Source organism: Monodon monoceros, unplaced genomic scaffold (genome assembly GCF_005190385.1).
Source record: "Monodon monoceros isolate NGI ecotype Baffin Bay Population unplaced genomic scaffold, NGI_Narwhal_1 Super_Scaffold_22, whole genome shotgun sequence".
NCBI classification, from domain to species: Eukaryota; Metazoa; Chordata; class Mammalia; order Artiodactyla; family Monodontidae; genus Monodon; species Monodon monoceros.
Genome location: NW_021703779.1, coordinates 58,039,639 through 58,066,954, shown reverse-complemented (window position 1 = coordinate 58,066,954; position 27,316 = coordinate 58,039,639). Strand labels below are relative to the sequence as shown.

At 50.8% G+C, this 27,316-nt stretch overlaps 1 protein-coding gene across 1 annotated transcript; it reads right to left on the bottom strand.

Annotated features, from left to right (window-relative positions):
• Positions 1 to 27,174, bottom strand: FAM155B (family with sequence similarity 155 member B). Its single transcript, XM_029240758.1, has 3 exons — positions 26,217 to 27,174; positions 2,288 to 2,459; positions 1 to 1,883 (listed from the first exon to the last, which is right to left on the bottom strand). Exons 1-3 carry the CDS (start codon positions 27,072 to 27,074, stop codon positions 1,498 to 1,500), a joined length of 1,416 nt encoding a protein of 471 aa, XP_029096591.1. The 5' UTR covers positions 27,075 to 27,174; the 3' UTR covers positions 1 to 1,497.
• Between the last annotated feature and the right edge of the window lie 142 nt (positions 27,175 to 27,316).

Below are 27,316 nucleotides of genomic sequence, written 5' to 3'. Positions count from 1 at the left end.
TTGCATCCCAGGACACAGGCCCTTCTGGCACTGAAAACCGCTTGGCCTGTCCCAGGAACACAGTTGCGGCTTCCTTTCTCGTCTGCTCCTATTGGCTTGTAGATGTCCCAGGCCATGTGGCCTCCCACCCCTAGGAGATCAGCACAAGGCTAATGGCCCCCAAGGGGCTCTCCAGGCCTCTTCTCTAGCCTGCAGCTCTCTAGCCTGACTAAACACTTCAAGTCTCTCAACCAAGGGACCACAGCACATCGTCTTTATTTAGCAGGTCCTCTTGCCAGTTTCTGGACTTTCTCCAGCTAGGGGCAGGGGTGGCTGGATTAGGGGACCTGCTACAGGGTGAGGAGCAGTGTAGTGGTTCCACAATTGGGATAGTAACCCATGGGGTCAGGGATGAGAAGGGATGAATACTCTTTGGTAGGCTGGGGACGGGGACAGGCTGGGGATGGGGGAGGCTCATCTCTGGAAAGCTCTGGGGGCAACGCCACCAGGGTTTCCGTCATGGAGGCCTGGGCTAGGACGAGATGGGGGAGTCTGGGGACCCAGGCCAGGCCTGACCCTCTTGGGCTTAAGTCCCTCCTCCCCATGGAGATCAGAAATGGAAACGTCTTTGGCCCCAAGGCCAAGATCTCCAGGGCAAGAGTGGCCCTTGGGAGTATGTGCACCTTCTGTAAGATATGGCCCTTCAGACAGCGGCAGTCTGACCATGTGCCCTCAGCCTTCTGTTTCAAGGCCCAAGAACCCAGTCCCTGTGCTCCTGTGCTCCTTCTCCAGAGGGCTCCTTACGCAACCCTTTCTGATTTGGGGACGCTGCCCACCTCTTCCCTATCTCCGCTCTCTCCCGCCACTCATTCTGCACCCCCTTCCTATACCTCATGGCCTAGGGTGCTGGGGCACAGCTTAACTGGGGCCCTGACCTAGCCGCAACTGCGTACACCTCATGTCCCAGCTGGGCCCTTCCCTGTGGCGGCCCCACATGGGATAAGGTGCGCTGGAGCGGGAGGAGGGCCGCTGCGTCGTCTGCCGTTGCCTGCAGGGGTGTGGGCAGGAGGGAATTAAGGATCGTGGCAACAAAAGGAATGCGGAGGGGGGAAAGAGCTTCTCCCCTCTGTGCCCCCCAACATTCCCTGGAGAGCCAAGGCTGGGTGAGCAGCCTCCTTCCTTGGGGTCAGGGCTCTCAGTGGTGGTGGGCATTTCCACCCCCCACTACCCCCTTTTTTTTTGGCTAAGCCCCATAGATGGGGGCCTGGGAGGGGGGCACCTGCTGCTCCTGCCTTTTTCTCCTGGATGAGTTTTGCAGCTCCCTGGGGCCCTCTGGCGGTTCTGTTGGAGCTGCTTTTGGAGTGGGGGTTGGTAGGGGGCGATGTGTGATTGCCCCATTTCCCCCACCCCCCACCTGGTCCTACACCTCCCATGGGAGGGGCCCCCTCCCCCTCCCCCTGGGGGGGGCGCTGGAGCTGATGTCGGTGTGTGGTGGAGGTCTGATCTCCCTCCTTGCTGTCACTCTTCCCGAGTCAGGCCCTCGTCTAGGGCAGGCAGTGCCTCCAGGCCCGGTCCCCCACCACCCTGGCCGCTGGAGAAGGACACCATGGTATGGAGGAGCATGAGAACAAGGACGTAGAGCCGGATCCTGCTGGGACTGAGGCGGGAGCCCCCAGAGACCGGCAGCAGGGAGGGATTGTGGCTGAGGTGGCCTGGGGGGTCGTGGCGGGGGTGGTAGTGGGGGTACTGTTGGTGGTAGTGGTGGAAGTAAGAGTGGTGGAATTGCTGGTGGTGGGTTTTAGGGGCTTCAGACTCCTTGAACTTCTTCTTCTCCGACTCACAGGAGACCCACTGCACGTCACAGCACTTGGTTTCCGGCCGCTTTGGCGAAGTATCCAGCAACCCTGCCAATGGATAAGCAAGGCGGGGTGGGGTGCTAAGGGGGCTGCTGGCTATGTCTTTCTGAGAGAGGTGATTGTCAAAGCTGGGGCTGCTCTGGTAGTCTTGCCCAAGACTCTTCCCCCTGCCCCTTAGCACCGTCCCTTTCTGGACACATCTTCCAGGGACCCCAGACAGTTTTTCTGGGGTAACTCCCTGGCCAGGTATGTTTTGGATACAGATGGCCACTCTGCTCTCTCCCCCTATTCCACTTTGCCCCATCCCAACCTGGGGCCTCACTACCTACTCCTGCAGCCACTAACCTTCTCCTGACCCAACTTCCCTGTTGCCCTCCCTGCCCCCACAACCCCGACCTGGTGCCTGCTCTGGGACCCTGGCCTCCTCCCTCCTCCCAGGGCCCTGCCTTTACCTGTACAGATAAAGCCAGGGAGCCCTCCGTACACCATTTCCTCATTGTCAGGGAGGATAAAGGGGCACCGGGTCTGCACCTCCAGGCAGTATTGCTTGCAGGGCACCCAGCGCTGGCATTCCTGCTGGGTCACGCTGAAGTATTCTGAGCACAGCCAGGCCTTGTAGACAGCCTGTAGGGAGAGGAAAAAGCATCAGCCCAGGCGCCAGCCCCTTTCCGCTTCAGAGGAGAGGGATGAGGAGGGGTGTACCTGTACTCTATAGGGGGAGGGCACGGTGTGCTCACCAACCCACCCTCAGGATCCAGGGGGTGGGGAAGAAGGGTTTGGGTCAAGACCACTACCTCCTACCCTAAAATCTCCCATTTCATAGCCAGAACTCCCAAGTCCCCAGTCCGCAGTCATCCAAGACTTTGAATTTGTTCATTGGTAAAATCACAAAATGACTCCTATATCAGAGCTGGAAGAGGCCCATCCAACCATACCATTTTATAGCTGGTCCCGCGAGATGTCCTGACTTGTCTGAGGTCACCTATATTGAGGTAAATTTCACTTCCATTCAATTCAGCAAACATTTCTTTGGCTGATGGTGTTAAGTTTCTAAACTCAAGAAAAGAGATGGAGAGGATAATCTTTGCTTTACCTCATTAGGGTGTTGTGTAGATCAAATAATATGACACATATGAAAATGTTTTGTAAATTCTATAGTGCAATACAAATATGAGGGGTTATTTTTAATAAAAACAGGAATCTGCCTTACCAAGCACCACATGTGCCTTCAAGCTCTACTTAACCCATGCTCTGTCCTGTTGGCGTCCGCCCTGGAGTGGAGCAGACACCACATTTCATTTGGAAACTTCGCTTGGCCGTTTCACTTCGTGGGTATACTTCCTGCCCCTCATCTAGCCCATTTCCACCAGGCACTTGGTCCTGGCTAAGAAAGGTTCCCTGCTCTATACCCTTTGGCTATCATCAAGACCAGAGTTCCTCAACGGCGACACTACTGACATTTTGGACTGGATGATTCTTTGTAGTGGGGGCTGTCCTGTGCATTATAGAATATTGAGAAGCATTTCTTGCCTCTACCCAGTAGTTGCCAGTTGCATCCTCCCCCTCCTCATTGTGACAACCAAGAAATGTCTCTGGCCATTGCCAAATATCCCCTGGGTGGGGGGCAAAATCATCTCCCATTGAGAACCAGTGATCTAACTCCTTGCTACTGAAAGTGTGGACCTGGACCAGCAGCATCACCATCACTTGGAGCTTGTGAAAAGTGCATAATCCCAGGCCCTGCCCCAGACTTGACAAGTCACACCTGCATTTTAACAGGGTGCCCAGAGCCCTGCCCACATCCATTCTTCATATTTTCAGGGGCACCTTCCCATAGTTGCTCCTTGTAGCGATGGTTCTCCGACTTCAGTGTGCCTCAGAATCCCCTGGGACACTTGTTAAAAAGGCAGATGGCCCCCTCCAATTCAGCTTCAAGAGGACTGAGGTGGGCTCAGGAATCTGCCTTTGGAACAAGGGTCCAGGTCATTCTGCGGCCAGAGGCCTTTCAACCACACTCTGAGCAACGTGGTCAGAGCTTCTTACACAGACTTTAAACATTTACACTCAAATACAAATAACTCCACGGTGAACATGGACTTGGGCAATGTAATCCCACACTGGCCTTTTCCAAAGTGGGGGCAGGGGCGTGGTGATGGGTGGTAGTGGGTTGTGGTGCAAGTTACCCCCCTGAGGAACACAGATTTGATACCTCACTGGCTTCTCAAATTTAACATGCTCTAAATCTTAAAATTCAGTTCTTGTTTTTACTCCAAATCTGCCCACACCCCTGAGTCTTGACCACTTCGGTTAAGTGCCATGACCATCCACCTGGGTATTCAATCCAGAAACTTAGGTGTCAGCCATCACGCCTCTCTTTGCCAGCATCCCCACACGCAGTTCATCAGCAAGGCATGCCCATTCTCCCTCTACTTTCACGACTCTGTGCAGGCACTGTCATTTGTCACCTGGACAACAGTCTCCTATGTGGCCTCCCCACCTCCGCTCTTGCTCTTTCCAGTGCACTGTTTACACAGGAGTAAGAGCAATCTCAAAATGACATTCGATCATGTTACTCCCTTGCTTCAAACCCTTCAATGCATTTAGAGTAAAACCCAAACTTTCGACCACAGACTTCAAACCCCTGCATAACTTGGCCCCTGTCTGTCTCTCCAACCTCATTTTCTACCTCTCCCATACGGCTCTTAACGCTCCACACGCTGAGGTTTTCTTTCTTTTCCTTGAACATGCCCTACTTCTTCCCACCTTGGGGCCTTGGCACACACTGTTCTCTTGGCCTGATATGCTCTTCCCCCTGCCCCCCACCACTTTTGGCCTGGCTAGGTCCTTCTCAACTTTGAAGCCTCAGTTCAAAAGTCACCTCCTCAGAGAGGGTCTCCCTGACCACTCTAGTTAGAGAATGCCCCCTCATTATTCTTTTTCTTAAATGTTTCTTCACCACAAGTGTGAGTTTGTCTGCATCCTTGTTTTGTTTTTCTCTGTCAACCTCACTAAAACGTAAGACACATAAAAGCAGACGTGGGTCGGTCTTATTGACCATATTGAGTACTCAGCACAATATATGTAAAAAAATAAGTCTTGTTGATGGAATGAACCAGATGAGTAAATGAGGACATGTCCCTACTCTCAAAGAAATTTCAGTTTCATGGATAGACAGATCTCACTTGAAACGATGGCACATTTTCTATATTATAAGAGAAGTTAAACCACTGGCCACTGGAGTGAAGCAAATAGAAAAGCCGGAAAAGATTTCAGTGAGGGTATGAGTTGAGCTGGGGGAGTTCCCTGGTGGTCCAGCGGTTAGGAATCCACCTTCCAATGCAGGGGGCGTAGGTTCGATTCCTGGTCGGGGAACTAAGATCCCACACGCTGTGGGGCAACTAAGCCTGAGGGCCACAACTACCAAGCCCACGTGCTCTGGAGCCCACGCGCCACAACTAGAGAGAAGCCTGCATGCTGCAACGAAGAGCCCGCACACCACAACGAAAGATCCCGCGTGCCACAACTAAGACCCGAGACAGCCAAAAATAAATAAATAAATATTTTAAAAAAAAAGAGTTGAGTTGGGACTCAAGGTAGGATTTTAGATGGCATGGGCAGAGATGAGACAAAAGGGCATTCTGGACTGAGGCAACAGCTTAAGCAAAGGTACAGATGTGAGCACATGCATGGTGTGCTAAAAGAATGGAGAACGGTTTCATATGAATGAAGTGCAAAGGATACCAATCTCCCGTGGATGGATGGACATTTAAGTTATTTCCAGGTTCCCACTATCACAAACAATGCTTTGGTGAGCAGGTCTGTACACACCTCTCTTGAACACTTGTGTTACATTTTATTTATATAAACTCAAGAGTGAAATTATTGGGATAAAAGGTATGTGCAATGGAGTGAGAAGGGAGTGGAAGGAGGTGGAAAGGAACAAGTAAAGGTAAGAGGCAGGGGAAGAGGGAACTAGAGGGGTAGGAGAGGGGCTCAGGGGTTGGATAGAGTGGCAGTGGAGCCCAGGGGCACAAGGGAGGAGGGGAGGAAGAAAGAGAGGGTAAGAAAGAGTAGGGAGTTGGAAGGTAAGAAATGGTGGTTATAGCGGGGGTAGGAAAAAACAGCACTGGGGAGGAAGCAGGGGAATAAGAGATGGAGGGTGTAAGGGAGGTAAAGAGGTACAGTGAGGGTGAGAGAAGATGAAGGGTAAGAAAGAGTAGGGGATAACAGGGTGGGGGACAGGAGACGTGGAAGATGGGCTGTGAAGAGGAGGGGTAAGGAAGACGGAGGAAGAAAGAGGAGGGTTCAAGAGCCAGCAGGGGAATAAAGGGGGGTAAAGAAGATGGGAACAGAGGAAGGCCAAGATAAGAAAGAGGGATAAGACAGCAGAAGGAGATGGGGGAGACAGAAAGAAAAGTAAGACAGGAAACAAAAGGACATCCCTAACGCTAAGGGCCCCAGTACCTTGGAGACTCCCCCCGCCCTCCATCTTGTGGGTCCCAGGGTGCCAAGAGGCAGCTCTGTCCACAGCCTCTGCCCCAACCTCTGCAGCCTGGACCCAGAGTCCACCTCCACCCTCACCCTGAATTGTGTGGAACAGCCCAGTCCTCCACTGCTGGGGTTCAGAGGCCCCTGCGCGATTCTCCCTGGGCTCTTTCGGTTTAATATTCCTGCTCCCAGGTGAGGCTCCAGTGGAGGGCCAGCTCTCCTCCTCCCAGGCAACTGCAATTAGCCTAATAGCAGGCGCTGGTGGCCGGGCACTCCCCGCCTCTGCTCTGGGAGAGAGAGAGGGAGTTGAGGGAGGCAGGGCTGGGAGAGGGGTGGCCTGACAGTGGGAGGGAGGCCTTTCTCCTTAGCTAGACGACCCTCCCTCAAGCCCCAGGCCCCAGAGTCACCATGGCGAGCAGGTTGCCTGAGGAGGACACCAGGCCTGTGGGTGGCAAGACAGGAAAAGGCAAGGAACTAGTGAGAGGAATGGAGGAAGTAGAGTGACACGGGGCTGAGAGGTAATCCAGTTCCTTAGCCCCACATATGGCCAGCTGAGGTCATTGCTGGCCCATGTGCTTTAAGAAGGGGCTGGGGTCCTTCTCAGATGAAAAGTCTGGCTCTCAGGGCTACCACCTGGACAGCAAGCCTGCCTTAGTCTCCGTAGCCCTCTTCCCTAGGCAGGCCTAAGTCACTTGCCCCATCTCATCAGTGTTAGGACTGAGCCAGAGGGGACCGGGTTCCTTGGGCAGTTGCAGGGGACGTGGGCACTCATCCACAAGGATGGGGAAGAGCCAGGAGAGCTGCATTCGGAGAGCTGTGGGGCTTGCTGGAGGCGGGGCATGCAGGGCAAAGGAAGAAATGTCTCAGAACCAGACAACAGTCAGTTGGGAGACCCTCGGAGGTCTTTTGCTCTAGTTCCTCAATTCTGGCTGCATATTAGAATCACTCAGAGAGTCTTTTTTTTTTTTCCCCAGGTATCTTGCTATTTTATTTTTAACTAGTTTTTTTAACATCTTTATTGGAGTATAATTGCTTTACAATGGTGTGTTAGTTTCTGCTTTATAACAAAGTGAATCAGTTATACATATACATATGTCCCCATATCTCTTCCCTCTTGCGTCTCCCTCCCTCCCACCCTCCCTATCCCACCCCTCTAGGTGGTCACAAAGCACCGAGTTGATCTCCCTGTGCTATGTGGCTGCTTCCCACTAGCTATCTATTTTACATTTGGTAGTGTATATATGTCCATGCCACTCTCTCAGTTCATCCCAGCTTACCCTTCCCCCTCCCCATATCCTCAAGTCCATTCTCTAGTAGGTCTGTGTCTTTATTCTTGTCTTACCCCTAGGTTCTTCATGACATTTTTTTTCCTTAAATTCCATATATATGTGTTAGCATACGGTATTTGTCTTTCTCTTTCTGACTTACTTCACTCTGTATGACAGACTCTAGGTCCATCCACCTCACTACAAATAGCTCAATTTCGTTTCTTTTTATGGCTGAGTAATATTCCACTGTATATATGTGCCACATCTTCTTTATCCATTCATCCGATGATGGACACTTAGGTTGCTTCCATATCCTGGCTATTGTAAATAGAGCTGCAATGAACATTTTGGTCCATGACTCTTTTTGAATTATGGTTTTCAGAGAATCTTTTAAAAATGCTTCTGCTTGGCCCACACTGCACTCCAGACCAAGTCGGTCAGAATCCTTGTGGGTGGGGCCCACACATCTAGAGTTTTTCAAAACACCTCAGTTAATTTTAATATGCAGAGAACTTAGCCCTGCTTCATTTTATAGCTGAGGAAACTGAAGCCCAGAAAAGGCGGGGGGAGGGGGGGAAGGACTTCTCTACAGTCACATAAAGTAGTGGCAGAGGGAGGAACTTGAAACCCAGTTTCTCGACTCTAACTCCAGGGTTCTTCCTACTGGGCCATCCTACCAGTGACTGCATTCCAAACTCAGGGGGCAGGACACAGTAGCGTGGGGAGGGGAGGAGAGCTGAGGAGAACCAGGCCTGCTCTTGGCTTTCAGGCTCTTCAAATTCCAGCCCTGGCAGGAAAGCCTTCTTCATCATGCCCTGTCCTCTGAGCTTAACCATCCCGGACCCTCAAGGTAGCAGCAGATGGGTGGGGTGAAAAGCCTTGACCTGACAGTGCCCTCCTTTCCCGACAGAATCCCCTTCCCCACCTCCAGCAGGCCACCGCTGGGCTCAATCAAGTTCTGGCTGCTACAGCCAAGTTGCTATGGGAACTGGGAGGGGAAGGAAGCAGGGAGTAACTAGAGGGAACACCAATTAACCCAAAAAGGAAGCTGAGAAGGCTATCCCACCCCTCCTCCCGGCTGGGCTGTTAAACCACTCTTTTTTTTTGTTTTTGTATAATGTCTTTTTTAAAAAAAATATTTACTGGGGCTTCCCTGGTGGCGCAGTGGTTGAGAGTCCGCCTGCCGATGCAGGGGACACGGGTTCGTGCCCCGGTCCGGGAAGATCCCACATGCCGCGGAGCGGCTGGGCCCGTGAGCCATGGCCGCTGAGCCTGCGCGTCCGGAGCCTGTGCTCCGCAACGGGAGAGGCCACAGCAGTGAGAGGCCCGCGTACCAAAAAAAACAAAAAAAAAAAAAAAAAAAAAAATTACTGATTGATTTTGGCTGCATCAGGTCTCAGTTGCGGCACGCGGGATCTTTAGTTGCGGTATGTGGGCTTCTTAGTTGCAGCATGCCTGCGGGATCTAGTTCCCCGACCAGGGATCGAACCCGGGCCTCCTGCACGGGGAGCAGGGAGTCTTACCCACTGGACCACTAGGGAAGTCCCTTAAACCACTCTTGAAACGGGAGCAGGTAAGACGAGGGGGATCCCCACCCATCCTGGGCTCTGCAGCTGCTAGTTTAGGGAGGAGTGGGAGGACCTGGAGAGCCTTACCTTCCTGCTCCCTGGCTTGCAGCCCTGGCGGGCATTCTCATCCCTACGCTCCTCTGGGAAGAAGCATGTGACTTCTCCTGGCCCCCAGGGTGCTACGGGAATGCATACAAGTGCGTACCTACAAACACAGCCCACAGCCAAGACTCAGGGCCAGAGGGTTTAGGAAGAGGAGGCCATCCTGGGCTCCTCGGTTAGGGGGCGGGAAAACCCTCCAGAGAGGAGAGCTTCAGTTCCTGCCAACCAGGAAGTCGGCAGTTTCCTTCTTGGATGCCAGCTTGCTTCCCTCCCTAGGGCCTATTTCCCCATCCAAATCCTCCCTACAGACCTCTTCATCGCTCTTTGCTTTCCTAATGCACTCCTGGGACACTTGGCCAGGAGCTGCAGCTGCAGAGACCGTGGAGGCAGAGTGGCAATCTGGGCTGGGCTTGGGAATGAAACCCACTGTCCACAGCACATAAATAACCGCCCTGCCCCTGGAATTCACCTAGGTGGAAACTGAGGCTCAGAAAAGGGATTTGGTTCAGCCAAGTCAGAAACATGCAAGAAATCAACTATAAAGCCAGGATTAGAAGGGAGGTACTCTGGTGACTAATCCCATGTCTCTCTGTGCTGCATCCATCAATACACATAGCATTGTGTGAAGGACCTCCTTGGGCAGGTCTGAAAAGAGCCACACGCCCCTATTCCTGATTCTGGGCTTTCAGAAAGTTGGGTCAGAACAGGGTAAGGTCAAGGTCAATCTCTCCAACCCAGGGGAGGGAGATCTTGGACATATCTCTGGGAGTAGTTCCTTGGGATTGGCAGAGTCAGACTGAGATGAGAGGCATTACAGGGCAAATGCAGGTGGATGACATGGCTTTACTTTAAGTGGCTGTAAAAATAAGCAACAGCTTTCCTGCTGCTGAGAATGAGCAGTCATGAGTCAGAGTGGCCTGGCCTGGCCTGGCCTGGAGGAAAGGCGGGGGAGATGGCTTGAGAGGTGGATAAGAACCTAGAGCCACTGCAGTTCCAGAGGGTCCAGTCACCTCCAAGTCTCTTAGGCCACCTGCTCCAAGGCCAGGGGCAGCCTGGTTAGTGGAGAAGTGGTGTCCCTAGTGCAGGAGCAGTTCTCTGAAGGAGCCTAGATGACCCATATCAATCAGGTGAGCAGAGGAGGCAGGTTCATGACCACTCGAGAATAGGAAGGACTGTGAGAATCACAACTCCACCTCCCTATCTGCTGTTGGAATTTCCACTCCAACGTCACTGCCACAAGCTATCCAGCTACTGACTGCACACCTCTTGTCACAGGGCGCACGCTCTCTCCTAGGGCAGCCCATATCTTCAGACAAGTCTCGCAGTTAAAGAGGTTCTTTCTCCTTCTGAGCTGAGATAATGCCTCTCTGTGGCATTGCTCATGGCTCCTCCTAGCTCTTCTGGGACCATAAACTTCCTGTCCCCATGCCAGCCCTGCAGTAGGTATTTGTAAACTTCCCTGAATCAGGTCAGGTCTTCCCATTCATTTTTTCCTGCAATGATCAATTTCTGAACACGTTCAAGTGCCTGGCACTGTGCTGGGGAACTACATATGATAGAGATAGGGAAGACAAGATTGCTATCTTTAAGGAGCAGGAGAGACAACCTTGTGCGTCAATCATTAGAAGTCACTGTGATAAGCAGTATGTACTTGGTGCAATGATAGCATAAAGGGAGGAAGGATCAACGCTGTTTTGAGGGCTGAAGCACAGGAAAATACCTCCATGTGGGAGAGGCTAGAGTTGGGGCTTGGAAAAAATGGGTAGAAGTTCACTGGGTGGAATAGGGCAGGAATAAGTGCACTTAAAGCGAAGGAATAAGTAGGTATAAAGGCCTGGAGGTGTGAAACAGTGCCGGCTTCAGGCACTGTCGGTAGTTTAGCATAGTTAGAGGGTACAAAGGGGGCCATGATGGGAGATGAGGCTACGGAGGAAGGCCATGCCCATATTATGATATGTTCTGCATGCTGAGGAGGAGCCAGGCTTCATCCTATAGGCAATGGACAGCCTTTAGTGGATTTTAAATACCTGCTTTTTAAAAGATTGCTTATCACTTTTAAGTCAGTGATAAGTTAGTCTTATCACTGACTAACTTTTCAGACTTATGTTCTGAAAGTGTGGATGATGGCGCATAGGCATCAAGACTGGAGGTAGGGAGACCAGTTAGGAGCCTATTGCAACAATCTGAATGAGAGATGATGGGGATACCAGGTTTCTGGCTTGGGTGGCAGGATGAATAGTAGTTTCATTCATTAAAGAAGGGAAACCAGGAGGAGGAGTAGATTTGGGGGTGAAGAAGATGAATTCAGTTTTTGGTCATGCTGACTTTGAAATATAGGTCAGTATATACTAGGCGAGGTAGAAATGTCAAGGAGGCAGTTGGACACAATGGTCTGAGCTCAGAAGGAGGGTCTGGGCTAGAAATAAAGGTTTGGGAGTCATCAAGGGTTAAGGAGTTAATCATCAGGAACATAGTAGGACTATACTTTCCCACACCCTTTGACATTAGGTATGGCCATAAGACTTACTTTGGCCAATGAAATGTGAGTTGAAGTGACATGGATCCCTTCTGGGGAAAAGCTTTAAGAGCTGGAGTACGATTTGCCTCTGCTGCTGACTGTGGAAGCGGCGTTGTAATGGACCTTTTGCTAGCCTGGGTCTCTTGGTGACTATCATGAACAGATGCTCCATGCTGACCTATTTTGGACATGTATTATGAGCAAGAAATAACTGTTTGTCGTGTTAAGCCTCTGATATTTGGGAATTGTTTGCTACTACAGTGTAACCTGGCTCACTCTGACTGATAAAGCAATAGTGGAAGCCAAGGAAGTAGAGGATATTGCCTAGGGAAAATTAACGCACAGAGAAAAGGACCAACAATGGATCCCTGGAAAACACTAACATTTAAGGGGCAGGTAGAAGAAGGGAATCTGATGAAGATGGGGGAGTGGTTTAAGAGCTTGGAGAAGAAACAGAAGAGAGTGGCATTCTATAAATCAGGGGAGGAGAGTTTCAAAGAATAAGAGTGGTCAGCAGATGAGGACATGCTGGCAGTCGCATCATGGTGAGATCAGTTTCAGTGGAGCAGTGGGGGCAGAAACCAAATTGAAGCCAATTTAAAAGGGAATGTGAGGGAAGAAAAATTGAGAGAGCTATGTGTAGACTACCCTTCCAAGAAGCCAAACTAGTTTTTCAGCTATTTTTTGGGATGTGGTTTCCAGTTCTCTGTTCTACCCTGGTTGTTCCTATTCAGACAAGTTCCTATTTTTCTATGTCCCTTGCAACTGAATGCAATCCCCAGACAGAGTTTATCAACACAGAGTCAAGTAGAAGTATCAGCCCTCCTATCCTAGAAGCTCTGTTTCTGTTAATGCAGCCCAAGACCACATTTGCTCTCTGGGAGACTGTATTGTATTCTTTTGGTAATTCAGTGGAGATGGAGAGGGGAATTTCTGCCTGGAGTGTGGGATCAAAGACACAGCCTAGATCAAAGTCCCTGGAAGGAGCTCAAGCCTTCTGGCAAGACATCTGAATGAATTAAACATCCTTGAGACGGTAGGCTCCCTGAGGACAGGGACTGTGTCTTATCTGTGTATTTCCCTCAGGACTTCACATGGAATTAGGTATACAGAAGAGATGCCTGCTAAGTACTTGAAATCCAAGCGCTTGTAAACCAAGCCTCCAGCAACTAGCCCAGACTGGAGTAAGGTGGAGATCTCCAAGAAAAGGGTGAAAGTAATGGGTTATGTAATGTGTCGCATGAATCTTACAGCTTTGATGGAGAAATTGGGGATGCATTAGCAAAAAAACAAAAAAGAAAAAAATCATAGAAAACTAAGCAAATAGAAAAAAGAGAGGCAATTATTAACTCCAGGAAAACAAGTTGGCCAAGGAAGAAAATGTCGTCACAGTATTCTACATGACTCAGCTGTGAACAATATTTATAATCCTTATAATGTAAATATGGAATACTGTTAACACCAGAAATTGTGATATGACAATATTGGATATATGAGGGGAGTGCACATACGGTGCTGCTGGTAGTAAGAGAGCTAAGTCCCACTCTAAGAAAATAAAAAGGCAGTACGTATTTAAATCAGAAAAAAAAAAAAAGAAATGACAGTATTGGTATATCATTTAGAGATGTGGAGGTAAATATTAGAAGAAACAGCTAAGAGGTTTAGAAGTATTTGACTCTGAAGAGTGAAGCTTAGGGTTGGAGCAGAGGGCTTCTGTTTTAATTATAAGCAATGAGCTCTATATTTATCATTTAAAAGATATTACATTATATATCATTTAAAAGACAGATGCTACAAGAATATATATCTATATACGGAATAGATATACGTATGTGATTACATGTATATATATGTATATGTGTGTATCTTTGTGTGCACAAAGATATTTCAAACAGAGAAGTCAAGAAATAGCAGTATCGGCACACCATTAAAAATGTGACAATAAATACCAGAAGAAAAAGCTAACAGAGCTTCAAGTGTTTAACTCTGAAGAGTGACTATATATATGTAGCTTATATGTCTTTTAAAATCATGAACACATATTACTTTGATAAAATGAAAATAAAATAAATATATAAACTGATATGCAGCCATGAACCTCAAAAACAACAAAACAAAATCCCTAAGACTTGACCTGACCAACCTTGCCAGACTCAGCCAAAAAACCCCAGGCCCTATTGCGCAGTCATGGATCGTCTACTTCATCACCACTGTCTGGGGCATGGGCTTAGGTCAGGTCAGCTTAACAGGCCAGCGGAATTAATGAGTGGCCCCATAGCCAAAGAGAACTCATATGAGAGGAGGGGAACTTTGAGGGCCTCTGTGCCCAACAGCTGTGCAGGCCACCCACCATAGAAATGGTGCCAGTGTGACATGACAACCATGGCTTCATTTGAGTTGCACACAAATGTGTCTGGCATAAAATCCCGCTGCCCCCTCCCAGGGGGCACACACTGTTAGTCTGGGCCCAGGCCCAGGTAGAAATCTCCAGCTCCCTGCAGGGATCATTGTGAAACCAGCTCCTTGCCCCTACCTTACTTCTGTCCCCAAACACAGTACCTTGCTAAACAGATGAGAGGCTGGGGAGAGACCTAATAAAAGGACCTGTTAGCTGTGCTTGGTCTCTGGGGGTGAGGTAAATCAAGGCTTTGGAGTCCTTCCATCTCTGGCTCTTCCCTCCCCTACCTGAGCATATCTCTGTGCCCTCATTCACTAGAATCTCTCCAGTTGCCTTCTGGCTCCTAACCTTCCACCTCCACACTAGACACTTCACCTGCTTCTCCCAAATTACCTTTCCCTTCTCCTAAGGGAAAGTGTTGTCAATCTCAATTGAGTATTAAGCAGTCATTTAGATTAAACACATCTAATTAAGGTGACCATAATTATAGCTACCATTTTTTAGGTGCTTAACATACGCCAGGCTCTGTTCTAAGCAGCTGACCTTTATTAACTCATTGAATCCTCACAACCACCCCCTGAGACGGAGAAACATTTACAGGTGAGGACAGGAAGGACCAGAGTTAAAATAGCTTGTCCAGGACTTTCCTGGTGGCACAGTGGTTAAGAATTCGCCTGCCAATGCAGGGTACATGGGTTCAAGCCCTGGTCCGGGAAGATCCCACATGCCGTGTAGCAACTAAGTCCGTGCGCCACAACTACTGAGCCTGCGCTCTAGAGCCTGTGAGCTACAACTACTGAGCCCACGCGCCACAACAACTGAAGCCTGTGCACTTTAGGGCACGCATGCTGCAACTACTGAGGCTGCATGCTGCAACTACTGAAACCCATGTGCCTAGAGCCTGTGCTCCGCAACAAGAGAAGCCACTGCAATGAGAAGCCTGTGCACCGCAACAAAGAGTAGCCCCCACTCGCCACAACTGGAGAAAGCCCACGTGCAGCAACGAAAACCCAATGCAGCCAAAAATAAATTTAATTAAAAAAAAAAGCTCGTCCAAGGCCACACAGCCAATAATAATATATGGTGGCTACCATTTCCCGAGCACTTTCCATCTCACAGGCACTGTGCTCTTAAGAGATTAGCATGTTATATGTCATTGAAGCCTAATAATGACCCTATTTCTTAGTTTTGAATTCAAAGAAAATGAGGTTCCAAGGGAGATGAAAGGTCTCAACAACTGTTTTATGGAGAACACAGATTTCAAGCTGGAATGTGAAGTCAAGTTTACCTGGGCTTCAGTTCCCAAGCTTATACACCATATTGCCCCTAGGATGGTCCCTCCATTTCACTATCACCACTGAAGTAATTAGCTTGTTACTTAAACAAATCTTTTTGATGGAATTTCAAGTCAAGTTGGGGAGAGGTTTCTAGGACTGGATGGGAGAGTGATTTTCTAAAATCAGTGTATTCAGCTCATTCCCAATATGAGTAAAGTTTTCTTTGTAAGGGAGTGTCGGGGGAAGAATACTTGGGTACTAGGGGCTACAAATGACCACTTCCATTCCCCCATCAAAGCACTCCCTTTCCTCTTTCCTCTAAATGCATGCACGTGCGCATGCATGGGAGCACAAACACACACACACACCCTGGGAGTGTTGAAAAGAGGCAACTGTTCCTGCTCTGATCTTTGGTAACCTGTGATGGGAAGGCAGCTCTCTCCTTGTACAAAGGTCTTCTTGCCTTTGGACGTGAATTCTCCTGTTCTAGGTCTTGTCACGTAGGGGCTCCTGGAACTGCCTTGCCCTGGAAGACTCCAATACTGGAGTCCATTCCTTCAGAAAGGTTTCAGGGCAGCCACAACACTCTACCTAATTGCTCCTTCTCCCCAGCTTGCTCCATAAATGTTCTTCATCGAAAAGCCTTTGCTCCAGTCAGGTGGAGAGTTAGCCAGAGCTGGGTTCAGATTCTGGCTCTGCCACTAACTGGCTGTATGAACTTGGACAAGTCATCTGTAAGGAGGTAGGGACTCAGTCACTAATTTGCTATGTGACTGTAAGCAAAGTACTCTCCCTCTCTGAGTCTCAATTTGGATCCAAGAAGATGGTCCCTAGGGAGGCAGCATGCATGGGGAGAAGACAGGCTCAAACATCTTTAACCTCAAACATTTCTGTGGTCAAATCCCAGGTTTGCTCTCACCAGTTATGAAAACTCAAACAAGTTACTTAAATTCCCTGATCTATACTTTCCTTATCTGCAAAATGGAGATAATAAAAGCACATATCCATAACCTTTCTGTAAATGATGTCTGTAAAGCAACTAGCACAAAGCTTTACCTATAGTAAAATTACACTGGTACAGATTGGGTACCCTGGATTTGACCTAGATTCAAATCCCAGCTCCAACTCTTATTAGCTGGATGACCTTGAGCCAGTTACTTAACCTCTCTGAGCCTGTTTTCCCCTAAGTAAAATGGGGATAAATATATATACACTTCACAAGACAGATGTAAGAATTAAGTGAGATAAAGTATATAAAAAGTGCCTGGGATAATTCCTTTCCTTCCCATGCCCTCCTTTCAAGCTCTAAGATGCAAATAATAAATGGAAAAAAACACAACTGCCACAAATGTAATCAGAAAAAAATCATTAATACATACAAATCAATAACAAAAACACAAGACATGGACAGACAATTCATAAAACAGGCAATACAAATGACCCATAAACAAGAAAAGCAAAATTTGACCTAAGGAATGCAAATTACAAGCCAATGCTATAACACTTTTCAGCTACAAATTAGTAAAGTTTAAAAAATATGATAATCAATATTAGACAAGGGTGGTAAATTAGTCTCACATTTTTGGCGAGGGTATAAACTAGAAGCAGCCTTCTGGAAAGAAATCTGGTAAGAAAGAAATTTGTATGTCAAAAGCCTTAGAAAGGTTAATACTCTGATTCTGTAAGACTAGTTCCAAATGTTCGTCCTGAAGAATTAATGTATATGCTTCCATTTGTATGCAAAACAAGGGAAAGAAAAAGTCATTTTGTGTGCAAATGTTGATGTAAGCTCAGAGAGGGATGGAAGGATACACACCAAATCGTTAACATCAGTGACCTCAGGGCAGTGGGACTGTGGGGGGAGGGAACAGGAAGATTACTAAGTGGAATACAGAGGTTTCTTTATAAACCTCTGTATTGTTAGATTTGGTACAATGAAGGTGCATTATTTTGTGATTTAAGAAACTCAGCAAAGTAGAGAAATAAGAAAAAAATGATTGAGATACTATTTATTAAAAAAAAGGAATCGCAGATCTGACAAAGATTTATGGACAAAGATATCCATCACAGCTTTATTTACAGTAGTAAAAGTTGAAAGTAAATATCCAACAACAGGGTACTAGGTAACTAAATTGCACTAAATTCATGGGATGGGATATTGCATGCTCATCAGGAATGATGTTTGTGGGAATTCCCTGGCGGTCCAGTGGTTAGAACTCCACGCTTTCACTACCAAGGGCCCAGGTTCAATCCCTGCTAGGGGAACTAATTCTGCAAGCCATGCGGCACAGCCAAAAAAAAAAGAGGTTTGTGAATACCTAATTACATGGAAAGATATTCAGTATAACTTTAGCAATAAGTTAAAAAGAGCAGGGTAAAAAACCTGGATGATTTCAACTATGTAAAAATATATAGTCGCATCTATTAGGGTGGCTATTATCAAAAAAAAAAAAGGAAAAGTATAAATGTTGATGAGAATGTGGAGAAATTGGAACCCTGTGCATTGCTCATGAGAATATAAAATGGTGCAGCACTGAAGAGGACACTATGGAGGTTCCTCAGAAAGTTAAATATACAATTACCACATGATCCAGCAAGTCCGTATCCGGGTATCTAACCAAAAGAACTGAAAGCAGGGATTCAAACAGATACTTGTATACCAATGTTCATAACAACATTATTCACAATGGCCAAAATGTGGAAGGAAATGAAAATATAGGTCCACACAAAAACCTGTCTATGAACGTTCAGAGCAGCTTTATTCATAACTGTTCAAAGGTGGAACCAACCCAAGTGTCCATAGAGATGAATGAATTTAAAAAATGTGGTAGATCCAGACAACGGAATATTATTCAACCATAAAAAAGAATGAAGTACTCATACATGCCACAACATGGATGAACCTTGAAAACATTATGTTTAATGAAATAAGCCAGACACGGAAGGACAAAAAGTGTATGATTCCACTTATATGAATTACTCAGAATAGTCAAATTCATAGAGATGGGAAATAGAATAGAGGTTACTAGGGGCTGGGGGGAGGGAGGAATGGAGAGTTATTGTTTAATGGGTAAAGAGTTTCTGTTTAGGAGAATAAAAACATTTTAGGGATGAATAGTGGAGATGGTTGTATAACGCTGCAAATATACTTAACGCCACTGAATTGTACACCTAAAAATGGTTAGAACGGTAAATTTGATGTTATGTATATTTTACCACAATAGAAAACTAGGCTACAAAAAGACATATTAGGAGGAAATACACTATAACATTAAGAGCATCTCTGGGACCTTTTTCCTGTTATATTTCTATTTTCCAAAATTTCTCAGAGACCACCTTTTTGGCAATTGGAAAAAAAGGTATTTTTAAAAGATTCTGAGTCTCAAATAGCTCTGAAAGATTAACCTGGTTGGAAGTTTTAGTTGAGTTCGACACTAAGCAGATATGCTCACCTTTCACAGATCAGCCAGGTAGCCATGCTATCTGCTGGAAACCAAATACAAAGACTGGAAACAATGGTAACACCCACCACCACCACTCGTCCTTCTCCGGGCAGAGCTTGGTGAGTTGGCACTTCCTTCTACCTCCAAGAGAAGCCTCGCCATCCCAGGCCAGGGCTCACCAAAAGCCTGGCATGGGAACTGGGTGTCCAAAGGCCAAGCCAGGCCTTCACAGGCTCTGGGGTGATAAGGTCTCACGGTTTCCCCTCCCAGCTCTCCCAGCAGCTGCTGGGCAGGGCTCAGGCCTGCACCAGGTCTGTCTAGGAGACCTACTCCTCTCCTGCCCCGGTTGATCCTTCCAGCAGATTGGGGCTGAGAATCTAACAGATACCCTCCTTCCAGGCAAGAGGAGCCCAGCTCCTCCCATCTCCTTGGTAGAGCCTGTAGAAAAAGGAGGGAGCAAACACCTCCTTTCCTCACGCCCATCCTCTGTCACAATCTCAAGAGGATACTGGTGATTATCACTGGGGCTCAAGGACAAGAGACTGGGGTATTGAACGAGGAGGATGTTGGTGGGTCCCCACTTCGGATCTGAGCTACTCCAGGGGGTCCCTACAAGTTGCCAGTAGGTGCTGCTGGATTTCCCTTGCAGTTCATCAGCTTCTCACTCCAGCCTCTCAAGAGCCAGCTGGGCATTGCCTCTGACAGCTGGGGGAGTTTATTAAGATTTTCTTTATACATGTGTGCACTGGGGAAAGAACAGACAGACCTGGGTTTGTGTGGCAGTCCTCCCACCTTTTAGCTATGTGTCCTGGATGGGTCGGTCACTTTCCTTCACTGAACCTCAGTTGTCACATTTGTAAAAAGGGAATAATGAGAGTACCTGCCTGCTAGGATGACTATCAGGATTAAATGAGTTCATGGACACACATAAAGCCCCTGGCATCTCCCAGGCACTTGGAGGCTGGCAGTTTTCTTTTCCCCTTTCCCCTTTGTTCTTTGGCACCAGCCTGCCTTCACCTTCTGGCCCAGAGACTTGTGGCTCAGGTTCCAGCTCCTTTTTCCAGAATCCATTCAAACAGGAGCTTTGGTCCTGGCAGCTCCTGTCACTCCATGGCAACCCCTTCCTTCACCAGGACCAGCTGCAACTCACCTGGTGCCCTTGCTCTCCTCTCTAAGCATGGCTGCTTGGCTCGAGGTATCAAAAATTCAGGCTTTTCTGAACACCCTCATATACCCAGGGAGAAAAGTCTGGTCCAGCATCCCTGCACACACCCTGGTCTGTGCGCCTGTAACCACAGGAACACAACATACCTATTCCCCAGAGGCCTCCCGGCTCAGCATTGGAGAATGATGCTCCTGGAGGCCCACATTTGTCTAAATCCCCTCAGAAGCTGCCCCTGGTTTTCCAGCAAACACCTGCAGCTGGAATCCACATGTGGCTGAGACGTGAGCTGGGGATGGGGGAGTAGGGGTGGGGGCAGGTCTGATGCCCAGTCTGCAAGGGCACAGGGCAGATAAACAGCCTCACAGGGTGGGAACATACAAGAATTGCCCATAAAAGAACTGCCCTGAGGGAGAAGTTTTTCTAGGGCAAACTCCCACCCTCGAGCCTAAGGTGTCGTCCTACATATGCACCCACACACCGAAGGGTGGGTGTGCCCTTTCCCTGAGACACCGATGCCTGGGGAGGAGACCAACATGCACCCACATGGCTTAGAGGCACCCTCTCATGCTTGTAATGTGTTCGGAGATCCCCGACTCTCCTTTAACCTCAGCCGCACCCACTGTCTTCCCTTTCCTCACCCTTACCTCCACTGTGTTCAGCATACTCTTCCAGTCGGACCATGAGAGTGGGTGGAAGGCTGCTGGGCTCCCTTCCTCCACCTAACTCCCCTCCGCCCCCACCTTCAGGAGACACCAGTTTATCCTTCATGGAGGTTCCCGTTGCTATGGTGACTATAGTAGTCAGGCACCAGCCTGTGGGAAGGATGGGAAGTCGCCATGAAGAAGATTGTGCCTTGTGTGTGTGTCTATGTGTCTAAGCATGTGTGCATTCACACACACACACATGTCCACACTGAGTGGGGAGGAGAGAAGGCAGGAAGGAGAAAAAGAGCAGAGAGGGAGAAAGGGGACAGGAGAAGAGGGGACCAGAAGATGAAAGGGGGGCAGGAGGAGGGATGGGGATCAGAGAGGCGAAGTGTGAGAGGGGTGTGAGGGATGCGAGGGGTGAGGGGGCATGCAGGAGACAAGGGCAAGAGGTGCAGTGCCGGGACGGGGGTTAGGGATGAGGCCAGAAGATGGTCAGGACGCGGGGTAAAGGTTGGTGGAGTATGAGGTAGAGGTGAGAGATGAGGGGAGTGGAGCTGGATGGGAGATGGGAGAGGGCTGGCCGTTAGAAGGGAGCAGGGAGGGGCATGGGGGGAAGGGGAGGGGTGGGAGCAGGTGGGGGTAACTGTGGGGAGAAGTGGGCGTTGGAGGAGTGAGGTGTGGGTGCGGTTTGGGAAGGGTCTAGCAGAAGGTTGGGAAGGTTGTGGGGTCATTGGTATGTGGGGGTGTTGGCTGTGGGCCAAAATTGGGAGGAATATGGGGTTGGTAGTGGGGTGGGTCAGGGTAGGGGTAAGGGGATCCGGAGAGGTGTGGGCAGCATGGGGCCACTTTCCCACTCTCACGTTTAAGCCCCTATACCCTGTCTGAGCTACAAACATTGCCTTTTCCGTCCCCGGCCCTTCCCAGAAGCCCGGTGCTCACGTTCATGGCCAGTGAACTTCGGTGGATCTGGACGCCCCTCCTCAGGGGAGCCTTTGCCATGGTCCTGGGAGGCTGCTTCTTGACTGCCTCCCCCTTCCTCCACCCCCAAATGGGGACAAGGGTACTCTCTCTGCCCTCACGAACCCTGGGTCAGGGAGGCTGACTGTGGGGCACTGCTCCGTGCCTGAAAGCTTGGGTGACAACAGGGACCACCTGCCAACTTGGGGCTCCTTCCCTTTGCCCAGTGCCCCGAGCTTCCTGCTCTCGGCACCAGCGTTAGCCTGGGAATCCTGCTTGGCAGGAAAACTGTGGCAGGTGGGAGGAGAGAGGAAGGCAGCGAGGCAGAAACAGCTGCCAGCCGGAGTGGAGGAAGAGGTCCCCAACGGGTAAGGGCAGAAGGCGAGGTGCTGGCTCTGGCTGGGTGTGGGTGTTAGGCCTCCTTCCCTGGCCTTGCCCATCCAATGCTGCTGTTGCGGCAGCAGGCTCTGCTCACTGGCCTGAACTCTGAGCTGACACCGACCTCAGAGGTCAGCTGATCCAACCCGCTCTAGACTCCGGAGTCAGAGTCATCTCCACAGCATTTCCCCCAGGGTCTGTCTGAATCAGGCTAGACCTTTCCCCTGGGAGCAGGAACTCACCTCCTCTCAAGGCACTCTGTTCCCTCTTTGGAAGGAAAAAACTGTTAACTGAACAACTCTGATATGCCAGGCCTAGGTACTGTGCAGACTTCTCATTAATAATGAGCTCATAGGGCTGTTCTGATGAATTACCTCCATTTTACAGATGAGAAAAGTGAGGCTGAGAGAGCTGAAGTCCCTAGCTCAAGGTCACACAGGTAATACATAAAAAAGCTGGGCTTGAACCCAGGACTTTCTAACCATGAAGTCCCTCGAAGGTTAAGCAGGACATGCCTCTTGTTTTGCATCCTGACAACTCTTCTGAGGTCTGAAGTTGGAGACCACACCTTCCTGAGTCTCCTCTTCGTCAGGTGAAACAGCTCCTTCAACTCTGTCCAGGAGAGCTTGAGTTTTAGCCTCCTCCTAAACTGCTCAGTGTGAGACCCAGAACCAAACACACAATATGCCAGGTGGGTGTGGGCCAGTCCCGAAGATAACAGAACTATCGCATCCTTCCTTGGCATTAACCTTTATGGTTGTGGCCCTATGGCTAGTGAGAACTGAGAACTGGCCTTCTATCCCTTCTTGGATCAGAGCTATGAGAGAAGAGGCCAGGGTTTTGTTCCCATCTCCACCACTGCCCCCCCACCCCCCATCAGACTATCCTCAATTTAGAGTAGGGAAGGGGCAGAGGTGGAGGAAGAGGCAATCAGAACCAGGCGGCGTGTGGCAGGGCTGGGAGATGGAGAGGGCTGGGGGAGTGAGGGGGTGGTCCAGTAACCACAGGCAGGGCCAGAAGGGCTAAGCAGAGCAGGAGGCAAGGGCTGAGGGGACGCGTGCACAGGGAGGTAAGGGAGGGGTGGAGCGGGGCCCCAGGGGTTGGGAGAGGCCAGCGTGGGAACGGGCATTGGCCTCCCTAAGTTATCATCGCCCTGCTGTGTGAGAGGAAGTCAGTCACACATTAAGGAAATGTCACAGCTGGTACTAAATTGGGAGGTGTCACAGGCAGCAGTGAGGACAGGTATGATGTGTGGGGCCCTGTGTGGCCCGAAACAGGGGCAGATGTTGCAAAGGGAGAGAACAGGGTTTCTGGGGCTGCCCGGGAAAGATCTAACTGAAATACTGGGGACAGGCCCCCGGGGATGGGGTCACCTGGCCTTGGAGCAAAGGCTCCAGGTTTGGTTTCCAGCAGCAGAGGAAGCCACCTCACCCTAGCCTGGGGCGGTGTGCTCTCCACCCTGGAGAAGCTTGGAGGATGTGGCATTATCTCCAAGGGATCCCATTTGGGGGAGGGGCTGGACAGCAGGGCTTGAAACTGGGGGGCAGGCTTGGGGATCTGCAAAAAAGGCCTGGGATAGAGGTGGGGCACTGGGGTGAAGACAGAGGGGCTGCAGGAAGGAGGAGAGCAGGGCTGTCTTTTCCTGTAGGGCCTGTAATACAGCTGGAATCCAGAGGCCTGTGGGTGTAGGCCTCAGTGAAGGGAGAGCATGTTGGAGAGGGTGGGAAAGACAGGAAGAAAGCTGTGGAGCTGACACTGCCCTTCTCCCAGCACAGCAGGCAGCAAGAGAGCAGGCGGAGTTCACTTGAGAGGGAGAGAGAGAGTGAGAGTGTGAAAGCGGCAAGGAGACAAAGGAGGGCAGGGAGGGCCCTGGCCATTGCAAACCTGATGAGAGGCCATGGCCAAAGTGTGAGCTTAGCATCGACGCCATGCAGGTTGGAGTCCTGGCACTCCTGTTCCTTAGCCGACTGGCCTTCGGGCAAACTGCTTGAGCCCCCTGCACCTCAGTTTCCCCATCTGTAAAATGGGGCCCATGATGCTGGTATTACCAGCCTCCCCAGGCAGTTGTGATCTCATAATACACATGAAAGAGGCTACAAACCCTAAGCAGGACATCACTGCCAGGTGTTCTGTTATTCTTACAAAATACTATCAGCTACCTTTTCCCACTTCAATCTCACAAAAGACTCAGGATGTGGGCAGAGCCAGGATTATTATCCTTGTTTTACGAATGAGGAAACAAAAGCTTAGAGAAGTGAAGTGACGTGCCCAAGGTCACACTACGAACAAGTGGTAGAGATGATCAGGCCTCCTGAATCCAAGATATCAGTCGTCTTTCTCCTCCAACAAACTGCTTGGTAAAAATAATCAACATGAGGAATTATCATTTAGTGCCGGATCAGACAGAGCCTGAAGCCAACTATGACCTGGAGAAAACCCCATGGGAACGTTGTAGCATGGTCTCTTTTTCATCCTGGAGATTGTGGGAAAGAAAAAGTCGGGGCCACGGGGTTGGAGGGAAGGCCACAAAAGGCAGACATCCTTTATTCCGTCTGCTAGTGGCCCGTGTCCCTCTGCTCGCACTGACATCAAGGGTGTGTGTCTCTATCTCTATATGACAAAATGTGTCCTTTTTCATGTGACAGTACTTCTGCCTGTGTGTCTCTGACATCCTGGGGAGATGTGCATATGTATGACACCTTGTCTGCTTCTGTGGCACCGTTTGTGGGTGTTGACGACCTCTCTCTACCTCTGTGTGACTTTGCCCGGGGTGGTGGTGGTGCTGTTTGGCAGTGTGTGTGTGTGTATCTGTCTGTACACCTTTAAGAAGTGGAATATCTCATTTGGTAGTGTGAGTGAGGCAGTGAGTCAGCTGAGGCTGAGGGAGGCGGGAGGGAGACTGCTAGGTTACGAGAACAGGAAAAAGGAGAACGAGAAAGTGAAGTCAGGAGCAAGGAGCTACCCGTTTCCTCCCCAACCCCCTGCCCCAATCCCTAAGGAGCCCACCAAGAGCGTGGAACCCAGCAGAAGTCCGCAGGGGTCACGTCAGATGGAAAGGGGCACTTTCTGTCCCTCCCCAAAGCCTCGGAGGGAGACAAGCTAGGCTATGAGGCAACTGTCTCCCTCTCCAGCTCTCAGCCCCCAGCTTGAGGATGGGTGAGACCAGCACCCCACCTGGTCTCCTCTTCACTTGACCCTTTGACCTTGCTGTTCTCTTTCCTCTCAGAGGCAGGCCACCTGGCCAGGCTGCACAAACAGAGCAGTAGCACCATGTCCCAAATGTTTACAGCCCCCATACACCCACTGTCCAGAACGACCCTGCTCAGGGTCAAGAAGTTTCTCAACACTCAGCTCTGCCCTAGGCAGGCCCATTCTGCAGGGGCCCCGCCTCTCCTCTGGATGCCTGTCCCCAACAGCCAGTAAGCCAGTTTTCCCTCCACTGCCACCCCAGGGCACTGGGAAAGCACTGGAACTTCTGTAGTGCACCAGCCTCCAGTAGTCCTCCCACAAGCTGCTGTGCCCTGCTCCCAGCTCCTTCTCTTGTCAGGGGAGAGGAGCTGGCAGGTACATCCTTGGGAGAAAACAGGCACCCTGGGGCTCCACCTGCTTAGACTCTGACTAGCCACCTCAGGTCATATAAGGTCACCAGTGTGCTGTGCCCCATAACCAGGTGCCCCTCCTCTCACCCACTGGCAGGGGCCAAAGGGTCAGGGTTAGGTGGCCAAATAGTCTTCCCCCACCTTTGGCCTTCCCCCTGCACCAGCCAGTCCCAGGACTTTCCATTCCAGCCAAGGAAAGGAAAGGGGCACCGCTAGGTGAGGACGGGGGCTGGGGGAGCCAGAGCCCTCTTTCCATCCCTTTGCCAACCGAGGGAGCCCCCGGACCCCTCCCTCCTCATGCGGGGGGCGGGGCGCGAGAAAGCCCCAGTCAGATGGTGCCCAAAGCCAGAATCAATAGAAGTTGGCCAGGTGGTTACCTGACTTGAATCCCTGAGGCCCTGCTTCCCGGGAGGGTCCCAAGGTAGCACTACCCGTGCCCCACTGAGAACGGTGGGGGTGATGGGGGGAGGTGAGGTGGGTAGAGGGGGAAACCTCCTTTTTTCTCCCGGTCCCACCGCCACGGCTCCCGCCGCCGAAGCGGCAGCCGTTGTGGCCGCGGACGCCAGTCCCTACCTTACAGCCTTTCGTGCAGGACCGGATTGAGTACTCTTCTGCCTGTAAGTATTTATGCAGCACGAGGTCGAACTCGTCATATTTTTCCTGAGCATGTCGGTCGAGCCGCTGGTACGCCTCGATACAGTTGCTACACACCTCCCAGGCCCCGGAGCCCGGGCTAGCCACCAGGGCCAGCAGGTCCCCCAGCAGGGTGTCCAGGCTGCAGTCCAGGCTGTCGGGGCGGTCCATGCCCAGCAGCAAGTCCCAGACCGTGTAGGTGTCGCAAAAGGAAAGAGTGAAGTTCCGAAAGTGGCCTTTGAGCAAGTTTTTTTTGGCGGTGGGGAACTCGGCCGGGGCACGGGAAGGGGAGTCGGGGGGCCGTAGAGGGGGCGCTGGGGTGGTCGGTTCGAAAAGTCTCTGCAAAGATCGCAATTTGGTGCAAGCTGCGTCCAGCCCCGTGGGTTCTGGGACGCCGCCGCAGTCCGGCCCGGGACCGGCGGCGGGGGCGGCTTTGGTCAGGTTGCTGTATCGCGGGCCGCAGGTGCCTGGGGGCGCGCTGGGCTGGTCGGGCGGCTGCGGCGGCGGCGGCAGCACCGCGCGAGGAGGCACCGGCTGCAGCTCCCGGCCGGCCCCCCAGGGCGGCCGCATGGCGCTGCTCAGCTCCCTGGCCCGGGGCCGGGCCCCCGCGCACAGCCACAGATGGTCAGCGAGCAGCACGGTGAAGAAGAGCAGGGACGCCAGGGACAGTCGCCATCGCTGCGCCCGCTCGGAGTCGGCGCAAGGTTTGTCGCTCGGCCTGGGAGCCCAGCAGCAGCAGCAGCAGATAGTCAGCGCGGCGGCGTCTTTCCCGGGCCACATCCAAGCGCCCCTGAACATATTTCAGGGGGGTCCGGGCTGGAGGAAAAAGGCGGGCGCGAGGCCGGACGGCCGTCTCGGGCTGGCGGGCGGGCAAGCCGGCTGCGCGCCGCTCCGCGCTCCTCGGCGCCGTCCAGGCTCTACCTCGGGGGCTGCATGGCGAGGCAGGCCGGCCGGCCCGGGGCCCCGCTCAGGCCGGAGTGGCGGGGCGCTCTCGCGCCGTCCCCGCGCCCCTCCCGCGCTCCCTCGCTCGCCGCCCGGAC

Coding starts and splice junctions, on each gene's coding strand:
- FAM155B (XM_029240758.1), bottom strand. CDS start 27,074: ATGTTCAGGGGCGCTTGGATGTGGCCCGGGAAAGACGCCGCCGCGCTG. Junction 2,460..26,216: donor CCTGCACGAAAGGCTGTAAG/GTAGGGACTGGC, acceptor CTCTCCCTACAG/GCTGTCTACAAGGCCTGGCT. Junction 1,884..2,287: donor CCCTGGCTTTATCTGTACAG/GTAAAGGCAGGG, acceptor ATCCATTGGCAG/GGTTGCTGGATACTTCGCCA.